The 23,551-nt window shown below is 34.9% G+C and overlaps 1 protein-coding gene across 1 annotated transcript in view; it reads left to right on the top strand.

Moving 5' to 3' along the window:
* side-V (sidestep V) overlaps positions 1-23,551 on the top strand; it is a 330,904-nt gene that overhangs the window by 184,299 nt on the left and 123,054 nt on the right. Inside the window, exon 3 of the mRNA XM_073989244.1 lies at positions 3,779-3,914. Coding sequence (XP_073845345.1) covers positions 3,779-3,914 — 136 coding nt within the window. The remainder of the gene's footprint in view (positions 1-3,778; positions 3,915-23,551) is intronic.

The raw sequence follows: 23,551 nt of genomic DNA, 5'->3' as shown, positions 1-23,551 counted from the left end.
ATGAGAAATGTTATGACCATGGCCTTAAAATTGTTCTAGGAGATTTTAATGAAAAAAATAATGGAAAGAAATTGTTCAGTGAAATGAATGTACAATAGTTTTTTTTTCAGCTTCTACAAACCAGCAAGCGTGGATTCTTAAACAATATTTTTTCGAGAATCCACAGACCAATAAGTGTGGATTTTTAAACAATATTTTTTCAAGCATCCAAAGACCAAAAAGCGTGGATTTTTAAACAATATTTTTTCAAGCATCCACACAACAACAAGCTTGGATTTTTAAACAATATTTTTTCAAGCATCCACACAACAACAAGCGTGGATTTTTAAACAATATTTTTTCAAGCATCCACACAACAACAAGCTTGGATTTTTAAACAATATTTTTTCAAGCATCCACACAACAACAAGCGTGGATTTTTAAACAATATTTTTTCGAGCATCCCCTGACCAACAATCGTGGATTTTTAAACTATATTTTTTCGAGCATTCACAGACCAACAAATGTGGATTTTTAAACAATATTTATTTCGAGCATCCTCAGACCAACAAGTGTGGATTTTTAAACAAATTTTTTTCGAGCATCCACAGACCAACAAGTATGGATTTTTAAACAATATTTTTTCGAGCATCCCCTGACCAACAATCGTTTAGTTTTCAAAATTTTTTTCGAACATCCACAGGCCAAACATCGTGGATTTTTAAAATATATTTGTTCTAACATTCACAGACCAAAAATCGTTTGTTTTTCAACAATTTTTTCGAACATCCACAGGCCAAAAATCGTGAATTTTTAAACAATATCAACAATCGTGGAGTTTTAAACAATATTTTTTCGAGCATCCACAGACCAACAAGCGTTGATTTTTAAACAAAATTTTTTTAAACAATATTTTTTCGAGCATCCACAGACCAACAATCGTGGATTTTTAAACAATATTTGTTTGAGCATCCACATCGTCGATTCTTAAACAATATTTTTTCGAACATCCACCGACCAACAATCGTAAATTTCTAAACAATATTTTTTCGAGCATCCACAGACCAATAAGTGTGCATTTTTAAACAATATTTTTCGAGCATCCACAGACCAAAAAGCGTGGATCTTTAAAAAATATTGTTTCGAGCATCCACAGACCACCAATCGTGGATTTTCAAACAATATTTTTTCGAGCATCCACAGAACAACAAGCGTGGATTTTTAAACAATATTTTTTCGAGCATCCACAGATCCACAATCGTGGATTTTTAAACAATAGTTTTTCGAGTTTCGACAGACCAACAAGTGTGTACTTTTAAACAACTTTTTGTCGAGCATCCACGGACCAATAACCGTAGATTTTTTAACAACTTTTTTTCGAGCATCCACAGACCAGCAATCGTGAATTTTTAAACAATATTTTTTTCGAGCATCCACAGACCAACAAGCATAGATTTTTAAACAAAATTGTTTCGAGCATCCACATGCCAAAAATTGTGGATTTTTAAACAATATTTTTTCGAGCATCCAGCAATCGTGGATTTTTAAACAAAATTTTTTCAAGCATCCAACAATCGTGGATTTTTAAACAAAATTTTTTCGAGCATCCAACAATCGTGGATTTTTAAACAATATTTTTTCGAGCATCCACAGACCAAAAATCGTGGATTTTTAAGCAATATTTTTTGAGCATCCACCGACCAATAACCGTGGATTTTTATACAATATTTTTCAGTCGTCATTTGAGTACTAGGTTTTTGAAATGAATAAGAAATTTTATATGTGTATATGACACTAAAATTGTTCTGAAATTTTAATGGGAAAAAAGAAAATATTATTGGTCCAACTGTCCTAAACTTTAGCAACTCCACAAATATTTCGATACATAGGCACCAGACAACAAGATCACAAGAATCTAAATCGATCATTTTGTGAATGATGGAAGCTATTCTAACTATTGGAGGCACAATAGATATGAGGAGCAAACATTTACTTGGATCTCTATTTTGTTGCAATAAATTCTCACAAATGAATTACGGGTATATACAAAACATTATTGTCTGCTTACTAAGTTACAAACACAACAGACAGCCTCAAAATATTCCAAAATTTTCAATTGCATCTTGAGAGAACTCCTACTCTTCCTCGATATCAATGGCGCAATTGCAAAGAACTGCCGTCTATATTTAAGAAGCCTTAAAAATCCATACTGGCTAAAAGACCTCTCCACTAAAGGTGCAGTTTACAAGCAAATACCAAACAAAAACTGAACATCGCTAAGTTACAACCACAACAGACAGCCTCACAATATTCCACTCAAAATATTCAAGTGTTTCTTAGGAGAACTCCTACTAGTCCCTAATAACATATCAAAGGCTCAATTGCAAAGTACTGCCCTCTACATTTAAAATTAAATGCCCAAAATCCATACTTGGCTAACAGAGGTCTCCACCAAGGGTGCAGAGGTAACACCTGAAGTGTTGTTCATTACTAACGAAAAAAGTTGCAGTATACAGGGATATTCTGTTACACAGTGGAAACTTGCTTCTTACGCGAGGGAAAGGGAGAAGGTAGGAGAAACGTGTGTGTCCTGCAAGGTTATGAAAATTGCCAAACGATCTTAGATCTGTGTGTCTTATTTAAGCGAAAATAAGTTTGTGTGATATTTTTTTAATTGTTTCTCTTTCGATTCGAATTCAAATTCTTTCGTATTACTATCCAACTCCTGTTGTTGTAAAAATGTTTCTTTTAATTGAAAACAAAAATGAATAAAATATTTTGCAAAACACAGAAGTTTGGTAGTAGTTCGATTTTGTATTCGAATCGGCTTAGTGAAACCAGCCATTAGAGTCTACAGAAGTCGTCTCAAACATCTTCGATATTGGTATAACACCATCTAGGCTTCAATATTAGATTAATCTTAGAACATTGGTTCTTAACATTTCTTCCATGATTAAATTTCTACCATAATTAAATTAATTCAAAATGATTTATATACCTCTCAACACAAATGTCAAGTTAGTTATCAAAAATAAGAAAAACAAAAACCGTAATTAAAATATAACACTTAGGTCAGGTACACCGGCGTTTAATAATTTTGATTGATAACTTTATTGTCTGCTCAGGTCTTCAATGTGCGTGTATGGCTGTCTGTATGGGGTCAGTGTCAAAGTAAGAAATATTCACTCATCCAAAGTAATCAATTTTCGAATGAAAAAAAAAGACAAACTCGAAAACCTTTTTACTTAATAACAATTTTAAATTAATTAGTTAACGTTAACCTTCAATGTGCGCACATCTTTCTCCTCCTCAACGCCCTCCCATCACTTGACCGTCATTGAATTCTCTCGGTCACGTTAAAGTAATAAAATTGTTCGATTAGCGGCTAATGATTATTTGGTAATTTTCTTAAAGTGATTAGTAGCATAGCTTAGCGGCGTAATTCGGTAGATTTCTTTCATTTCAGTGGGGTTTTTATACGGAATTTAGTTGTAATTATTTAATAATAGATATTTTGGTTAAATGTTACTTAAGGGCATATTTTTTTTTTTGGATTACAAGTATGTATTTTTATTGTTATTTGTCGATATTTATGGTATTGTAATTAGAGAGTTATTAGAAATTATTTACCACATTCATATAATATTGAAGGTAAGGGAATTAGTTGATGAATGAAACCTATTTTTATATTTTTGTATGTGAGAGAATTTTATTGATAAATGAAGTTTAACGAAGTTTAGCTTTCCTAAAAGTAATAATAATATTAATTGATTTTGATTTTTTTCATGTATATTTGTAGGTCCCCTCTCAGAAGTACAAACCGCTGTTGGCTTAGAGGTAGCACTGCCCTGTGATTTAATGCCCGGCACCATGATGGCTGATAAGGTACAATTGGTCATATGGTATCGTCAGGGCAATGTTAAACCCATTTACACGTAAGTACAGATATATTAATTATTCGAAAAGTAACATAGGATTTAAGTAAGAAAAAAAATAGTTGAATATGAAAAAAAAAAAAATTAAACTAAAAGAGAAATCTATGAAGCAAATGTTTATACTTGTAACTTGATTAACTCAAACTTTTTGTACGAGAATGAAAGTTTTTGTCTTTGATATTGAAACACGATTAAATATTATAAGAAAATGAACAAAAATGTTGAACAATTAATGAAATCTAACAATATGAAACTTTATATATAAAAACAGTTCGATCATGAGTGACCACTGAGGCTTTACAATGCCATCTATACTTCATTTCTAACACAATTATAGCCAGGTAATAATATGAGTGACCACTGAGGCTTTATACTGCCATCTATACTTCATTTCTAACACAATAAAAATCACGTAATAATAAGTCTGTCTGGTTACTTTTCCAGCAAGAACTTTCTCAGAGAGTAAGGAGTTTTTATTCTCTTTTGCTAGAAAGTTATAAAAAGTAAACAGACACCTTCCCAGCAAAAACCAGCAAGCAATCAGCTGACTTGCCAAAACAGAACAATTTGTCGGCCAATGAAGGAACCAATGGAAGCAAAAATGTGTATTTTATTAAAAAAATATGACCCAAAAATTGATTTTTCCACCTCGCAACTTTGTTCTACAAAAAATAATACAATTGGACTTGATATTTTCGCAATAAAATTGTTTTTTTATTTTCACAAACATAAATCAACGAAAAATTAAAAACAGATGATTGATTGTTTTCAGGATGAAGAAGACTTGCAAATGTTTGCTAGAAGAAATTTGTCCAGCAAGAATTGGCAAACTCTCAATAAAAGAACTGTCAAAATGTCTCTCTCGTATTGCTCTCTTTTGCTGGTTTTTTGTGTTAACAGACGACTTCCAGCAACAATTGGTACAAATTGTTACAAATTTTAGGGTAACCAGACAGACCTAATACTAAATATGAAATATATACTTTAGTGACTGATCCACTGATCATCAATCTCCAAGCACAACCGCTGCAGGGTAGATCTTAAGTTTTTGCAGTATGACAGCACTTGTTATGAAGATGTGAAGTAGCAACAAGACGCTGATATGGTTGTAACGCCATCTATAATTCAAGTCTAATGCAATTATATACCCACGGATAATCAATCCTCAGACTCAACCGCTGAAGCGTGGATCTTAAGTTTCTGCAGTAGGGAATAAATTGTTGCGAATTAAGGATGGTTTTTTGAAAATATTTCTTGAAAGGGATAAAAAAATAGCAAAAACGCGCTAATATGGTTATAACGCCATCTACAGTTCAATTCTAATACAATTATTACCCTGTAATAGTGTTAAAGTTGAAATAGATACTTTTATAAGTGACTGACCCCACTGATCTTCAAACCTCAGGCGTCGCCGCTTAAGCGACGATCGTAAAATGTTGCAGCAATGCAGTAATTGGTATCAAGAGAAATAGCAAAATGACGCTGTTAGGGTTATAACGACATCTATACCTTAACTCTGACCCACTGATTATCACTTCCAAGCTCAACCGCTGAATCGTGGATATTAAATATATACAGCAATTGTTCTGAGGGTGTGAAGTAAGAGGACCTTTTCGAATATTCTTTCCATAAGGGGACATAACAATAGCAATATGGCGCTGGTGCGGTTATAATGCCATCTATACTTCAATTCTAGCACAATTGTTGCTCTTTAATAGCGTTATATTGAAAAATATGCTTTGCTAAGTGACTGACCCAATGCTTATCAATCCTCAGGCGCAAATGATTAAGCGACGATCGTTATTTTTTAAATTCTTTCTAGAAAGTGGTATGAAAATAGCAAAAATACGATGATATGATTAAAGCGCCATCTATATTTCAACACTAACACAATCCAAATATATAACAACAATAAGATTGGGCATTTCCATTGCTACTATACATCGACAGATAGCGCTGGTGATCTAACATAATGTGATGTTACAATATTGTGACATGGAATTATCTTATATTTAACATAGTTAACACATTGGTGTACGCTTTTGTTTCTGTTGTGTTTTGTAAATTGCCTATTAAACATAAACGCCCTCTATGCTTGAATTTTAAAATTTAACTCCATTGTGCATGATGTCCAATCTTTACCATTGTATGTCTTTGCACAATCATTGCCCGGTAATAGTGTTTAAATTGTAGTATATATTTTTGTAGTTGAACAACGTGCTCTCATTCTCTCTCTATGAGGCAGCCAAATCTTAATTTAATTATTTTTGCCTTTACAGTATTTCATTCTGGGCTTCTTTAGCTTTACAAAGAACATCATTGAACGATTCTTTTAGTTTCATGGCAAGTTGGGAAACATCTTCTTTCTCTTTTTTACAATATCATAGCCTCTTCCATAGTCATGATCTCATCTTTCATTTTCTGTTGCTTCAGTTCAGTAAAAATAAATATATTGCTTCAGTTTGACAATGCGCTCTCGATTTGTGACTGTGACCAAATCTTATTTAATTTCATTACATTTTGCCTTCATTGCTTTGATCTTGCGTACTGTCTCTTGATTAGTGGCTAGTGTTTCTTCCTGGGCTGACCGATCTTCTTCAGCTTCATGCAAAGCATTATGTAGCTGTTTTTTTAGTGTTATGACAATTTGGGAGACATCTTCTTTCACTTTTTATAGAATTTAATATCCTCTCCCATTCTGGGCTTCTTTAGATTTACAAAGAGCAGCATTGAACTATTCTTTTAGTTTCATTGCAAGTTGGGAAACATCTTCTTTCTCTTGTTTACGATATCATAGCCTATTCCATAGTAATGATCTCATCCTCTACTTTCTGTTGCTTCAGTCGCACGACCCTCTCTTTCACAGAGGCAGCCAAATCTTTATTTAATTTCATTATTTTTTCCTTCATTGCCTTGACATTGCGTTCTGCTCCCTGGTTAGCCGCTGGTATTTCTTCTTGGGCTGACTTAACTTTTTCAACATTCCGCAGAGCATTATTTAACTGTTTCAGTTTCACTTTCCCTTTTTGTACGATATCATAGAGTCTTCCATTAACATGACGTCATTTTCCAATTTCTTTTCGTGGCTTTAAGCTTCATCATCTCTTCGTAGAATAGGTAGGTTGCAAGCTCATCCACTTGTTTCTTCCAGTTACGGTCTTCTGTATTGGCCTCTTTATTACGGCAAAGAACTTCCTTTTGTGCTCCGCACTTTATGCGGTAGGTCTACTCTTGCTTTACCCTCTTCAGCTTTCTTCAAGTCAATTAGAAGAGTCTTATTCTTGGCATTTAGTTTAGCCAATGTTCGTTGAGATATTATCAGCTCTTGTTGCCGGTTTTCTCTTTTATTGGTCTTCCCACGTTCTCGTTCCTCCCATGACTATATAGGGATATTGAAATTGATTTTTTCCCATTTCGCCTTCGTATTACTGGTTTCCGCAACTCAATTTTCTTAGTTACTCAATTTGAGCATTCTCTTCTTAACACCTTTTTTGCCTGTTGCTTGCTTCGAGGCTGCAGCTCCCTGATTTTCGACGAACTCAATGCGTACTCTTCTGATTGGGTTTTATTATTTTCTTCAATAGCCAGGTTAATGATGAGACTTAGAAGTCTCTCTATTTCATCATCACTGTTTGCTGTTGTCTAAATCTAACAAAGCGTATGTGCCCTAAAGACAAATTTCAGATTTGAGTGATAGGTTGTAGGACTCCCCCAATGCTTCTTATTACTGACTTAATATCTTACCTACTGAGACAAATTTTCAGTTTTTCAACATTCTTAGTTTCGGCCACTGATCCGATTCGAAGGTACAATCATAGGCATCTCCATAGGTACTCTTCTCACTGGGTTTCTTTAACGTCTTCAATCGCCAAGTTGTTCAGACCAAGAAGTCTCTCCATTACATCTTCAACTTTTACTGCAGCCACAATATATCGCAGCATGATTATCTGTCCTTTTTGATGAAAACAATCTCCAAAATTGGAAGTTAGTTTTTAGGACTCGACCACTGCTTCCCAGAGTTCATGGTTTCAGCTACTCAGCTGACCGAATATCCTCCACATTGAGACAAATTCGCAGTTTTGCAGCGTTCTTGTTTTGGCCAGTGATCTGTCGCCAAGGGCCAATCATACGTCTTTTCATGGAACTCTTCTGACGGGGTTTCATTATTGCTGACCGAATAACCACCATATTGAGATAAATTCTCAGTTTTCCAGCGTTCGTTCGTTTTGGCCACTGATCTGGCTCGAAGGACCAAGGTAAACTGGTATTAAATTTCAAAAGGGACAACACAGTGCTGAATAGGTAAATTTGTTTTTTCTATTCTACTTCGTATTACTAGTTCCCGCAATTTAATCTTCTTATTAGCCGGATGGAGCATTCTTTTCTCTACAAAGTTATTTTCTGCTGACAGCTTCGATGCTGCAGCCGACTGACTTTCAACGTACTCTCTCGTCTCTTCATGGTACTCTTCTGACTGGATCTCATTAATGTCTTTACTGTTGATGGGACCAAGAAGTCTTTCTATGTCACCTTCAATCTTTACTGTCGTTTCGTTCTGACGCAGAACGATTGACTATTTCTTTCCTTAAAGACAATCTTTAGACTTGCGTGATAGTTTGTAGAACTCCACCACTGCTTCTTATTTCTGACCGAATATCCTCTCTATTGGGAAAAATTCCAACGTTCTTGGTTTTGGCCAGCGATCCAAAAAAGACGACGCGCCTTTCTTCGAGTGTTTGTGTAATTCCCTTTATATAATAAAAATAGTCTTAAGAACAAAGAACTGCAGTTTAGTTTATATCCCATAATGGAAAAACGAATCTCACCAACGTTTTATTTCCATACGTGTACTCTATATTATCAATAGATCCCTGTTTAACTTAATATCTCTCATCTCTACACAAGAAATCCTCACCAACATTTTCACTATCATTATTAAAACAAAACCCTCTTCGTTACCTGAACAAAAGTGCCAATTGCTTAATGATACTGTTATAACGCCATCTATACCTAAGCATTTACACGCAGTTACAGTCAATGGGAAATTTAATCATACTTTATTATATGGATGGAGGTCTGTTCACCACATGTTTATCTCTATAAGTGGACTGTATATTAAAAATATATCCCTGTTAAACTAGATATTTCTCTCCTCTACACAAAAAAACCCTCACTCCCACCCACATTCACTATCTTTATTAAAACAAAACGTTGATATTGTTGTAACGCCATCTATACATCAACTTTTACTCTATTGTTCCCAGGTTATGACTGAAGATGTCGTAACTCATTTCACAGCCTGATTCTATTTTTAATGAAACCTAACCTTACTTATCCATCTATGCCAACTTTAAATATTTAAAATAAAATAATATAACAATAAATTATAAATTTCCCCTTAATCTCATTTCATGTCATAAATAATGGCAAAGTTTTGCACCATATTTCACAATTTTGCAAATTTAAACATTATTCCCCCTATGTGAGAGGTTATGTTCTTTGACTTTAAATAATGTCATAAAGACAAGATTCAAATCTCTTATCTGCAGCAATTAACAAACATTTGCTATACATAAATCTTGGGGCCAGAGTCAGTCAGTTAGCTCGAAGATATAGTACAACTTAATTTGTTCCGAGGGGAAGAGAAAACGATTGCCAGACAATCCAGCCCCATAAGAACCCTTAAGAGGTTTCTAATGATTTATCACGTAGCCAGACGGCCAAGTAACATTTATAGAAAACATTATAACAAGTAATAAAGATAAAACTGAATACAATTCCAATAAATATATGATTTTACTAAGACCTAATGCCTTTCTGACACCAGCGCAACAACAATAACAAATGATTGATGACAATATTTTAATTGTTTTTCATGCTCTTTAAACTTTTTCTTTTTATTCAAACGGTTTTGAAAACATACCTCAAATGCATTTTACGCGGCAGGTTACTTTTTTCTGGGCCTTACCTTCTAAGCAATTAGTGACAGACCATAAAAATTAGAACACACCATTGGGGGGTCTGAGTTATGGGCCATCTCATTATTATGTTCAATGTATTGGATGTCGCCTTCGAAAAAAACCATTGAAACAAAAAGGAAATGAAGATTACAAAATTTAAAAATAAATTGAGAATCATTTACATCATTAGACAATTTCCTCTGTAGGCTGGGAAGATGGTACTAGGTGTTTATTTGAATACAAAATAAAACTCATTAATAATAACAATTAATTAAACAAATGAAGAGCAAACAAGCAGTACCAAATCCATGAAAGCTGCTACACCTTCAAATACCAAAGAAGAAGAAGAGGAGTGGGGGATTTTTGGAAATCTTTATGATCCATGGCAAATGTTATTATGAGTTTAGTAGATGGTAGAATGGCGCCGGCCACAGCCTCTTTTGGTCAGCACCATTAACAACATCATCCATACACCTAATATACACATTGCTAAAGAAAAATAAACCATGGCATAAGGTTGAGCCACAACATTTCCAGAAATCATTGTAATAAAGTGTTTTTCATAATATTTATTATTCCAGATGAGTGGAGGCATTGCTGCGTATGGCCAACCCCCCTCAAGTAGAAAAAATATGCCAGCATAAAATGCGGGTGTAAATAATAATTATGTTATATATCATTTGACTAGGGACGACTGGCTAACTGTCTGCCTGCTTGGCTGTTTGTGCCGGGCCTTTAATGTAATTATATGTATTCATGCCGTTAAAGAAGATGAAAATTAAAAGATTTTTTTTAGAAAAATAAATATTTCTAGCTATTTAATAATTCATTCAACGATTCCGAAAATAAATCAAATTTCTTTAATAAATCTTCCAAGTGCATAAAAAATTGGGAAAACTTTGTTTTTCTTTGTAAAAAATAATTTCAAATTTTATGAGAATATCAAGCAATTGAAAAGGTGTTTACATTAAATAAATTTTTGTGGGAATAATATGGAAAAGAAGTGTAACCTTTGTTATTAATTTGAGCAATAAATTACATAAAATCGATTAATAAATAAAATTGAGGTTAAGTTTTAACAAAGAAACTTTTTGGGGTGTATAAAAATTTTACCTCCGTAAGATCTAAAATGTGATGCATTCAATTCCCCTGTCTGATTATGGGATACAGAATTAACTGCTTGTGTGGTGTATACTTTTAGGCTACCTAAGCTAAAAGTTGTTTTTCCACAAATATATGTGGAACAGTGATTATTTTCGCTTTCTTCTAATGCCGGACGAAAATCTTCTCATTATTACTGCTGACTAAATTTCAAGGTTTGTCTTCAATAGATTTTTAACTGCAGTTCCTCCATACATTACCCTGCCAAGGTAGGCGTATAGATCATGCAGCTTGTTGTTCATATGAACCTGGGTACCCATTGTCAGTTTTGAATGACAGCTTTGCTCAATTAATCGGTTGCTTGCTGTGTGGCTATTCATTTTTGTCATTCATCATGTAACCACAAAATATTGTGTGGTTATTGGACGGTTGGACAGTTATCGATAATTGGAAAAAATCGACAGTCAAAACTGACAATTGAGACAGACATTATCGGTCTAAATATTTTGGCTCATATATTTCTCGATGACTTTTATCGGTAGTCTCCTAATTATTTCTTCTTAAATATTCCATAAAAAATTTTGCCGACTAAAGGTATGCCCATCAAATGTTCAGAAAATACTAATGTTTATATGAAATAAAGATGGCGTTCGTGTCCGTTTGTAAGTTCTTATACACTGTCTTATCTTCTCACAAACAGTGGAACGCAGTATTTGGATTTACTTAGGTGTCTTCAGCCACTAATAAAAGGCCACCATGAAATGAATGAGGTTCCCACGCTGAGGATAATATGGCTAATTAAGACAATAAGAAAACAAAATATATCTTTGAAAGGTTTTCAGCTCACAGTTTTCATTCCATACATTTGGTTATTTTTCGGCTACATTTTTCATTTTATACATATTTGTTAACACAATATTATGACAATATCTTGTTTTTGTTTGTCTCCCCCCCCCCCTATTCAAATGAAATGCAATAACTCTTTAACAATTTCACTTTATGTTCCATACATCATTCTTCATCTCTCAGTTCGTCTTTTTCATTCCCATAACAATAACATAATATTTTGTCAAACAAATAAGACAAATTTGACAGACGAAAAAGTATAAAATAAAAAATATTGAAATAAAGTGAATTCTTATTAACGAACATATTGTGTCTGTCAGGGTTTGTGTGTTTTGTATGTCTTTCCATACATATTTTTGTTGACAATTTTATGTCATGCATTTTTTATTTTCTTCGTTTATTTTTTAAAGCTCTTTTTATTTTATTTATTTTTTATTCTTTCAAATATAAGAAACATGAATGACAAAATAAATTTGATTCAATATAAAGAAAAGGAAAAATACAATTTTAAATGAAAAACACAGATGTGTGTGAATGTGTTTTGTAATCGTATTGGTATTGTCAAATATTCGGTTGATATGAAATTGAATGAAAATATGAGGAAATTGTATGTAATTTCGATTTAGCTGGACACCCTGGGCAAATGAGGGAAGAAAAGTGAGAGAAAATTAAAAAATCGACAGAAATGTTTTAAAAAGTTTTGGCTGTGGCAAGTAGTCTGGATTTATTACTATTAGTAGTCTCTTAAATTTATCTGTTTCTGATAGTTTTGCCAATAACCAAATTGAAGTACAGATGGCGTTACAAACTTTGTCCAAAACTAAGAATTTTTGCGAATTAAAAAAATATTGTTGTTTGATACCTGGAGTAACCCTATTGCGAAATGCTAAGAATCCAGCCGTTATCTTCTTAAAAATCTATTTTAATAAATATTCCTTCTATAGCTTTCTTCCTCATACACAGTTGCTGGGTTTCTCTAGATACCCTATTGCGAAATGCTAAGAATCCAGCCGTCATCTTCCTAAAAATCTATATCAATAAATATCCCTTCTATAGTTTTCTTCCTCTTACACATTTTCCAATATGAGTAAAGAAATTTTTGAATAAAATTAAAAAGCCACAGAAATTTATAAAATCTTTCTAGTTGCGGCAAGTTGTCTAGATTTATTCCTAATTACTCCGCCTAAAAGTGGGCTCTTCAATTTATATTCTTCTGCTATATTTGCAAATGAAACAATATTCACGTTAAATTATAGATGGCGTTACAAACTTTGTCTAAAACTGTGTATTACTGAAATTTCCTTATTCTCTCACTGGAATTTTGAAAAGCCTGGTGTTATCTGATACCACTCGTGAATCTTTTGTAAAATATTAAGAATCCAGGGATCTGTTTTCTATAAATTTGTATTAATATTCCTTCAAATTTTTGTTGGTCTCAGACACATTTGGCAACAATTATTATGGAGCAAAATTAGTAAAGGTATTTGGAAAAAAAATTAAAAAATTGGGAAGCTCATCAAACCCTTATATTTGCGACAAGTAGTTTAGATTTATAACTGAAAATTTTGTATAAAAGTAGGCTTTTAAATGTATCTTCTTCTAAGAGCTTTGACAATAACCATGTTCAGACATTAAATTAAAGTATAGATGGCGTTGCAAACATTGCGGGAATATGTGGATTTTTAAAATTATTTTCCATCAGGAATTGTGAAAAACCTGACTTTATATGCTGCCAATAGTGAGCTTCTTGTATTATTTTACTTACTACAGATACAGTAGGGATTACTAAATATTCCTCCTAAAGGTATACCCAGGAATTTTTTCCTTCTCAATTGTTCTTTCCAATTCTTCTAATGAAGCCAAATAAATAAAAAAATTAAATAAATTTAAAAAAATCCAAAAGAATTTAAAAATTCGTGCTAAATGTGAGCTCTTCAATGTATCTTCTTAAGAGACCAAGTGTAGATGGCGTTATTAGCAGTGTCCTCAACTGGGAAGTTATGAAATTTTCTAGCTTTCCTGCAGGAAGTTTGAAAAACCTCGTGTTAACTGATGCCAATAGTGACCCAATTGTACAGATTTCAGATTCCTGCAGTCTGTTTACTAACAATTTATTACTTATTTAATAAATTTTCGTTTCTCAGGGTATGATGTGTAGATGGCGTTATAGAACAGTTTTGTAATTTTCTACCCCTCAGGCACGACTTTTGAAAACAGTAAAATCTGCCTGAAAGTAGTCTCTTCAGTTAATATTTCTTTCACAATTTTACCAGTAATCATATCAGAGACATACAATAGTAAAATTTGGACATAATGCATCGGGCAGTTACATTTTAATATTCAAGTATAGAGGGCGTTTATGTATAACAGAGAATTAACGGAACACAACAGAAACAAAAGCGTACACAAATGTGTTAAATATAACATAATTTCATGTCACAATATTGTAGCATGACATTATGTTAGACCCCCAGCGCCATCTGCCGATGTATAGTAGCAATGGAAATTTCCCATCGTGTTATATTATATATCTTTGATCATGTCAAGGTTCAAGTATAGATGGCGTTACTAGAAATGTTTGAACTGGGAACTTTTCCATCAGCCACGGGTTGTCATAAAAAAATCTCGTGTTCCTGATACCAAGAGACTCTTCTGCAATATTTCAAGATTCCAGCAATCCGTCTGCTAAAAATCCGTACAGAATTTAAAAATGAATATTCCCCTAAATGTATGTATGTTCAGTACATGATCACCCGTTCCAATAACAAAAAGTTAAAATTTAAAGTATAGGTGGCGTCATGGCACAATTATCCAGGTAGTGGCATCGTAAAATGTTGAATATGTTATGTCAAAACTTTCTTTATGTTGTTGGGGAAATTACAACAAAAATATTTTTTTATAAAGGGATTTGACTTTTCATATTCGATCAGCTGGTATGATACCACTACCTGGTAGTTCTGCCATGGGTGGCGTATTAAAAATAACATTAACTATGAAGGAGGTCTTTGGTATATATAAGACTTTTCTAGGTTTTCTGTCTAAACAAGACCTTACAGTATCTTCTAGCTATACAAGACCTTTTAATATTTTCTATCTATAGAAGACTTATGAAGGTCTTCTGTCTACAGAAATACTTTCAGGGGCTCCTGTTTATAGAATATCTTCCGTCTATAGAAGACCTTCCATTGTCTTGGGTCTACAGAAGATCTATGAAGGTCTTTTCTCTTTAGAAGACCTTTGAAGGTTTTTCATTTATAGAAGAACTTCAAAGATCTTCTAAAGGCCGAAAAACTGCTGTCTATAGAAGATCTTTTAAAGGTTTTCTGTACATGAAATTCCCTTTGTAGGTCTTCTGTGTATAGAAGAACTTTTGGTTGTCTGTCTATAGAAGAACTTTTGAAGGTCTTCTGTATATAAAATACCTTTCAAGGCCTCCTATCTATAAATAACCTTTATAGGACTTCGTTTATAGAAGACCTTTAATGGACTTCTTACTATAGAAGGCCTGTGTAGATCTTCTTACTACAGACAAACTTTCAATGTCTTCTGTCTATAGAAGGTTTTTGAAGGTCTTCTGTCTATAGGATACCTTTGAAGGTTTTCCTCTAGAGAAAACTTTTTAAGGTCTTCGGTCTATTGAAGAGCTATGGAGGTCTTCAATACAGGAGGTCTCTATATAAGACCTTTAAAGATCTTTCATTTATAGAGGAACTTCAAAGGTATTCTATAGTCAAAAATATTTGGTCTTAAAAAGGCCTTTGAAGTTGTTCTGTCTATAGAAAAAATTGTTGGTCTTCGGTTTAAAGTAGACCTTCTATCTACAGAATATTTAGAGGGCTTAGAGAAGAATTTTTGAAGGTCGCGGTCTATAGAAGGCCTATGGATGTCTTCGGTCTATTGAAGGCCTTTGAAGGTCTTCTGTTTTTAGAGACTTTTGACAAGCTTCTATCTATAGGATACCCTTGAAGGCCTTCAGTCTATAGAAGACTTTTTAAAGGTATTCTGTCAATAGAAATGCTCGTGAAGATATTTCTTTATAGAAGGGCTTTTGCAGATATTTGTCCACAGAAGGCCTTTCGTCCGTTTAGAGAGCCATTTATAACTCTCTATTGCAGATCCTTAAAGTCCTTTTGTCTCCTGCAGACCTTTTGAAGTTCTTATCCTTATAGAATACGTTTAAAGGCCCTCTTTCTATAGAACATCTATCTAAAGCAGACCTTTCTTGAAAATTGGAAAGTCCTTTTTACCTCCTCACCCATTTACTCCTCACCTTGCTACTTTATATAGAGTGATTGCTGGGTGGGATTTTTTGTTATACGTTTCATCCCATTAATAAAGTTATATTTGTTTTTTTGTCCCACTGTGCATCATCTGCCGCCAATTGATTGAGTTTTAGACTTGTAAACATCAACAACGGCAGCCATGAGAAATAAGCAAAAAAAACTGAAACATTCCGAGAGCCAATATACACACGACACAGCAGCATCTAAGTATAAGAAGTTGTAGAAGGTGTCTGGAACACAAAAATGACACGCGTTTCTAAATAAAATTCGATTAAAAATTCTATTGTTGTCGCATGTTTATGTTAAATAAACATTGTTAAATCAACAACAACAAGAAGAACACAAACAATGGCAACAACAACATCAAAAATGAACAACTTGGAATTTTTCTTATACCTTGGGATTACCTATTCAAACAGCAACAACTACACCATTACATGGGGTTGGGGATGTTGTAGTAACATCGAGACATTGGTCAGAGTAAACAGTCAACACACATTCTCCCCCCCCCCCCCCCCCCCTCTCCATCTAATGGTAAAGATGAAAGAAATACTTTACATTTTCATCACTGAGAAGTGAACGGAAAATGTAATGAGAACAGCAACAATTGTTGATGCTACAGCAGCCCTCCTTTATTCGGCGGCTAGTTAGTCAGACAACCAGGCCTCCTTGTGCAAATACATCAAATGATTTTATGGCCATGGGATGGCAAGAAGCCTATTTTGCCCCCAAACAACCAGGCGACCTACAAATTCGACAGATTGTTTAGAACGTTTAGAGTAACTTTAGTTAAAATATAACCACCAACTGGGTTGGTATTGATATCTCCAGGGTATCGTTATGGTTACGCTGTTCTCCATGAGATAGAGAAGCAACACACACACACAGAAAGAGAGGGAGTCTAAGTTTCCAGTGTCTGTTGAAATCTTAAGGCAAATAAAATCCTTGGGTTTTGGGGGGGAGTTTAGCAATTTCTTTAAAAACATAGACTTCATTGTCCTTTTCATCCAATGATGTAGCCTCTGCTGTGACATGACAACATTCGTTCATGATGATGATGATGATGTCGCCACTTTTTATGAGGTGACAAAGTTCAATACAAAATGTGTTAAAATTTCTCATTCCCCCTTCAAATAAAAATAAACAAAAGGCAATCTTTATTTTCTCAGGTGTGGATGTGGGTGGAAGGGAGGCGGGGAGGTGAGGACCAGGCTGGAAATGCTGACTCATTTATAACAAATGCAAATAATTGTAAAGATATTTCTATTGTAGCTCTTTCCTTCCCCCACACTCTACCTTGAAAATCTTCCCATTGTTAGCATTTGAACAACATTTCCAGCCACAGGCTGGCTCAAAGGTAGCAGAAAATGAAGAAAATACATTTCACCATCCATCCATGGTTTAGTGTTATGCAAATCGTATAATTAGTTTTTCGTTTACGGAATTTTTGATCATTTCATGTTTTTCGTTTTATTCTCAGAAGCAATCCCATGGATGGCAATTCTAAAGGAGATTTTCTTTTGAAAAATAGTAACAATGATGTGTTTTGTTATTCGTTTCGCTTCATTCCATTTTTTTATTCTAAACGAAATGAAATTTCAATTCAATTGAAATTTTGTTAATTGGCGTTTTCAACAAAAGCTAGGAGGACATGCTTGACTATTTTTTTTCCTATGAAAGATAGGAGATCGAGAGCTGAATAAACAGGAGCACTTTGCAAGTCTTTTGTGAAATGGCCAAGGTAAACTTCAAAGGAATTACTTAATATTCACTACAGGTTGTTTGTTAACTATATTGTGTTAGGCCAAAGGTATATAGAAGAGGACAATGAAAGATGACATAATGAAGTAAGGATGGAAAGGAAATTAATTTATAGAAATTTATGTGAAACTAAAGAATGTATGAAATACAATTTGCCTTAAACTAACAATGTGAACACAGACGAAGGAAGGATGTGGTCTACCAAAAAATTGGGTGAGTTCAAAAAAAACTGTTACAGGAGCGAGGGAGCTGGCAGTTACTGTATGTATATACCATAACAGTCAGATCAGTCCAAGACATTGTCAAAAATATAACATTTGGAAAAAGATGGTATTTGAGAATTGAAGTCAAATGTCCAACGATTCTGTATTGCTTGCATGGTCATATTGGTCATCTTCCACGATAACTATCGTAGAGAGTAAATGATTTGATCCAATCCATCTAATTAAGAAAATCAGTGAAATAACACCTGCAAAAAACGCTGAAAAGTTTTTCTTTTTCAATTTTTATGGATGTTAAAGTATCTTAGCTTAGCTTCAGCTGCTCAATAATTTTAGATATTTGCTCAGCGATAAAGAAAAGGTCTCACAACGTTGGCCAAAAATATGGGAGAACTTCCCGAAATGTCGCCTCGGGTATGTTCATGGAAATAGTTTTTTTTTTATAATCTTGTTCTGTTGCAAAATGGTCCATATTGTGTCTCATAGCGTCTAGAAATACCACAAGAGCCAAAAATATCGCCTAAACATTGAAGTATAGATGGCGCTCATCGCAACTTATTGTACAATAACAACAATTTTTCTGATTTGCGTTCTTTTTGGACATATTTTTCACTGATAGTGTACTTATTTGAAATTAACATATAATAGTGCCATAGTTACTATGTCCTAAAGAGACATATACAAATTGAGTCATAGATGACGCTCCTTGTAACTTATAGTACAATATTAGAGATTTTTTGTGCATACTTCGTGGACAAATTTTTCAACGAAGGTTGTCTTAATGGAAAATGTTCAAGGTTTAACTTATAATGCAGTACCCTGGAGTTATGCAGTACCCTGGAGCTATGCAGTACTCTGGACACCAAAATCGCTCCTGAAGATGCATATAGAAATTGAGGCATAGGTGTCGTTCATTTGAACTTGCAGTGAAATATGAATGTATTTTTGTTCAGCAGCCGACTTGAACAAAATTTCCGCCGATAGTGGATTTAATGAAAATGTTCAAGGTTTCAAGCGTTCAAGTTCGCCTAAAAGCATACAGTATGCAACAAAACTCTGTAAACTTTACAATTTCCACATCGATATGCCTGATGAGCTGCGTAGCTAACAGCGAAACCGGTCGCATTATTTGGTGATTGTGTGTGAATCTCTTTAGCTTTTTTTTCCAAATAATCTTCGATCATTCAGGTCAACGAGAAATTGATAAAAAAAACCTACGTTTAAATTAAGCATAGATGGCGTCAATGTTGTCTATAGTACAATGTACACTTATCATTTTATATCGCATCGCAAATTGAGGCATAGGTGTCGCTTATTTTAACTTGCAGTGCAATATGAAGTGAAATTCAGCTGCCAACTTGGACAAAATTTCGCCGATAATGGTTTAATGAAAATTTTCAAGGTTTCAAGCGTTCAAGTTCGCCTAAAGGCACATAGTATGCAACGAAACTCTACAAACATTACAATTTCCACATCGATATGCCTGATGAGCTGAGTAACTAACAGCGAAACCGGTCGCAAAATTTGGTTATTGTGTGGGAATCTCTTCAGCTTTCTTTTTTTGCAAATAATCATCGATCATTCAGCTCAACGAGAAATTGATATAAAAAAACGCTCACGTTGAATTTGAAGCATAGATGGCATCGCTGTTATGTATAGTACAATGTACACATATCATTTAATATCGCATAATTTTAGAAAATTTCATTTCGTTGACACGAATAAAAAGTAGAAATACACTTTTTGGCCTTTTAAATTTATTATGGTCAAAAACTATAAAAATAGCTACATGAAAAGTGAAGCACAGATGGCGCTCCCTACTTTACTTTTATTATAACTGCAAATAATTACACTTAAAATGAAACACAGATGGCTCATACTTCGCATATAACTTTCAGACAGTGAATAAAAATATTTTGAGATATTTATGATAGATAGACAAGCAATTTATATTTTCTTATGCAAAAGCATAAAAAGTTGATTACCCTCTTACTTACTTACTTAGCTGGCCCATTACAGAACATTTGTTCCATAGACCGAACTAAGAAAAGATCTCCAATTCTCTCTGTTTAGTGCTTCGCTTTTTGGAATACCGCGCCTTGTCATCTCTTCATCCACTTGTTTGCGCCATCTATTCTTTGGCCTGCCAATTCTGCGTGCACCGCCATGGGGCTCGAATTTATACGCCTTTTTAGCGGGTTCATCATCGCTCATTCTTATTATATGGCCTAGCCAACGCAATCGCTGCATCTCGACACGATACAGCTCGTGGTTCATACGACGTCGATATTCACCGTCAACGCAGATTGGTCCGTAGATCTTTCGAAGAATTTTTCTCTCAAACACGCCAAGCACTGCCTTATCTGCTTAAGCAAGTACCCATGGTTTCGTACCCATATATCAGCACGGGTAGTATCAGTGTTTTGTAAAGCGTTATTTTTGTTTGACGAGTTGTGGCTTTGTTTTTAAAGTGCTTACTTAAGCCAAAGTAGCATCTGTTGGCCAATACAATTTTTCTTTTTATTTCACAACTGATGTCGTTTGTTGTGTTTACGGCGGTGCCGAGGTATACGAAGTCTTTTACTACCTCAAAATTATAGGAACCAACTTCAACAGTTGGTCCGATCTCAATGGACGCATTGCGCGTCCACACTATCAGCTTGGTCTTCTCGCCGTTTACCACCAGACCAACTTTAGCAGATTCTCCTTCGACCTTCATAAAGGTATCGGTTACTTCTTTTACTGTTTGTCCCATGATGTCTATATCATCAGCATAAGCAAGTAACATGTGGCTATTGGTGTAGATTGTGCCACTTCTTTTGACGTTTGCCTCTCGTATAACCTTTTCTAGCAGGATGTTGAAAAGATCTTACGAAAGGCTGTCACCTTGCCTAAAACCTCTTTTGATACAAAACTCTTCGGAGAGGTTCTTTCCTATTTTAACTGAGGATCTCGTGTCAGTTAACGTCATTTTACAAAGCCGAATGAGCTTTGCGGGGATACCAAATTCAGACATGGCTTGGAATACCTTTGAACGTCGAAGGCTGCTTTATAATCGACAAAAATGTGGTAGGTGTCGATCTGCATCTCTTGGGTCTTCTCCAGGATTTGCCGCAGGGTAAATATCTGGTTAATGTTGGATTTGCCAGGTCTAAAGCCGCTTTGGTATGGTCCAATTATTTTGTTGACCATGGGCTTTAGTCGTTCGCACAATATCCCTGACACTGTCTTGTAGGCGATAGGGAGAAGACTTATGCCCATATAGTTGGAGCATAAAGTCTTATCTCCTTTCTTAGGGACGCGACACAGGATGCTCAGGTTCCAATCGTCGGGTACGCGTTCTTCCTGCCAGATGGAGCTAACTAGCTGATGCATACACCTTATCAGCGTGTCGCCTCTGGTTTTATACAGCTCAGCTGGTAGGCCATCAGCTCCTGCTGCCTTATTATTCTTCAGCCGGTTTATTGCTGTCTTTACCTCATCTTGGCCGGGTGGTATACATTCAATACCATTTTCTGGGATTGGATCTGTAGTATCTTCGTCGACTTCGCTACTATTGGACACCAACAGTTTGGAAAAATGCTCTTTCCATATCCTGAGCACACTATCTGTATCAGTTACCAGATTACCTTGCTGGTCTCTACAGAAGGATGTGCCAGTTCCAAAGCCATCAGTTTGATGTTTCACTCTTTGGTCGAATTTTCGGACTTCATTCTGTCTCCTGTACATCTCTAAAGATAAACCAGTAAGGAAAGGATCAAAGTCGGGCGGGGCCGACTATATGATACCCTACACCACTGTGAATATGTAAAATATAAATCGGAACTATATCCAGATCTTAACCGATTTTGATATAATTTGGCACATTTATTTCCAGACCGAATTCAGTCACACATTCCAAATATCATTGAAATCGGACTTATACATATATCGTGTTTGGAGCAGAAAATACACGAAATCGGCGGAAATATATATGCATGCTATATCCAAATCTGAACCGATTTCGATATAATTTGGCACATTTATTTCTAGGCTGAATTCAGTCACATATTCCAAATTTAATCGAAATCGGAAATATATAGCGTGTTTAGTACAGAAAATACGTGAAATCGACCGAAAATATATATGGGAGCTATATCCAAATCGGAACCGATTTCGATATAATTTGGCACACTTATTTCTAGACCGAATTCAGTCAAACATTCAAAATTTCATCAAAATCGGACGTACATATATAGCGTGTTTGGTGCAGCAAATACGTGAAATCGGGCGAAAATATATATGGGAGCTATATCCAAATCTGAACCGATTTTCACCAAAAGCAATACCTTTCTTCCTATGGCTAAAAAAGTTGTAGTTCCCAATTTTCAGCTGAATCGGACAAAAAATGCGACCTGTACGTTGCGAACAAAAATACATGGACCCCCGTTATATGGGGGCTACAAAAAAACATGGACCTATCTTAATAATTTTAAGTGCCGAAATTTCGTGGCCACTGGGAACCACATATGTAAAATTTCAGCTAGTTCAAGCAAAAAGTGGGGCTAAGATCCCTAAAATACCTTAAATCGGGAGGTATCGTTATATGGGGACTATACCGAACCGTGGACCTATCTTGACAATTTTTAGTGGAGCAATTTCGCGGCCATTGAGAACCTCAAATGTAAAATTTCAGCTAGTTTGGGCAAAAAATGTGGCTAAGATCCATAAAATACCTTAAATCGGGAGGTATCGTTATATGGGGACTATACCGAACCGTGGACCTATCTTGACAATTTTTAGTGGAGCAATTTCGCGGCCATTGGGAACCTCAAATGTAAAATTTCAGCTGGTTTGGGCAACAAATGCGGCTAAGATCCTTAAAATACCTTAAATCGGGAGGTACCGTTATATGGGGGCTATACCAAAACTTGGACCGATATAGCCCATCTTCGAACTTGATCTTCCGACGGCTAAAAAAATGGTATTCCCCAATTTTCAGCGAAATCGGTCAACAAATGCGACCTGTATGTTGCGAACGGACGGACGGACGGACGGACATGCATAAATCGACTCAGAAAGTGATTCTATGTATATCCCTAGAAGGAACTATGGGTCTATCTCGCTTGCTTTTGTATGTTACATACAAATGCACTAACACATAATACCCCTTACCACATAGTGGTGTAGGGTATAAAAATCTCTAACATATACGAGGTATTTGGAGACCCTAAGTGTTGGCTACGATTTAATTCTTAGATCGCTATGAAAGTACAACATTTGGAAGAAGATTCTTCTTAGGAATTGAAATAAAATACCTAGGGTATCGCATCAGTATTGGTTGCATGAATTCGACGGGACTAAGGAAATAGTAATGTGAGTATGTTGCAGCTTGAAGAATTTTGTTCCGTCTATAAAATGTGAGAAGTTATTTTTAATGGTAGTAGAGACTGCTATAGCTAAAATAAATTCCCTACTTTTATTAT

Source organism: Musca autumnalis, unplaced genomic scaffold (assembly GCF_047663935.1).
Source record: "Musca autumnalis isolate F117 unplaced genomic scaffold, ASM4766393v1 scaffold_5, whole genome shotgun sequence".
Taxonomy (NCBI): domain Eukaryota; kingdom Metazoa; phylum Arthropoda; class Insecta; order Diptera; family Muscidae; genus Musca; species Musca autumnalis.
Note: the sequence above shows the minus strand (reverse complement) of the source record. Positions and strands in the feature narration are given on the sequence as shown.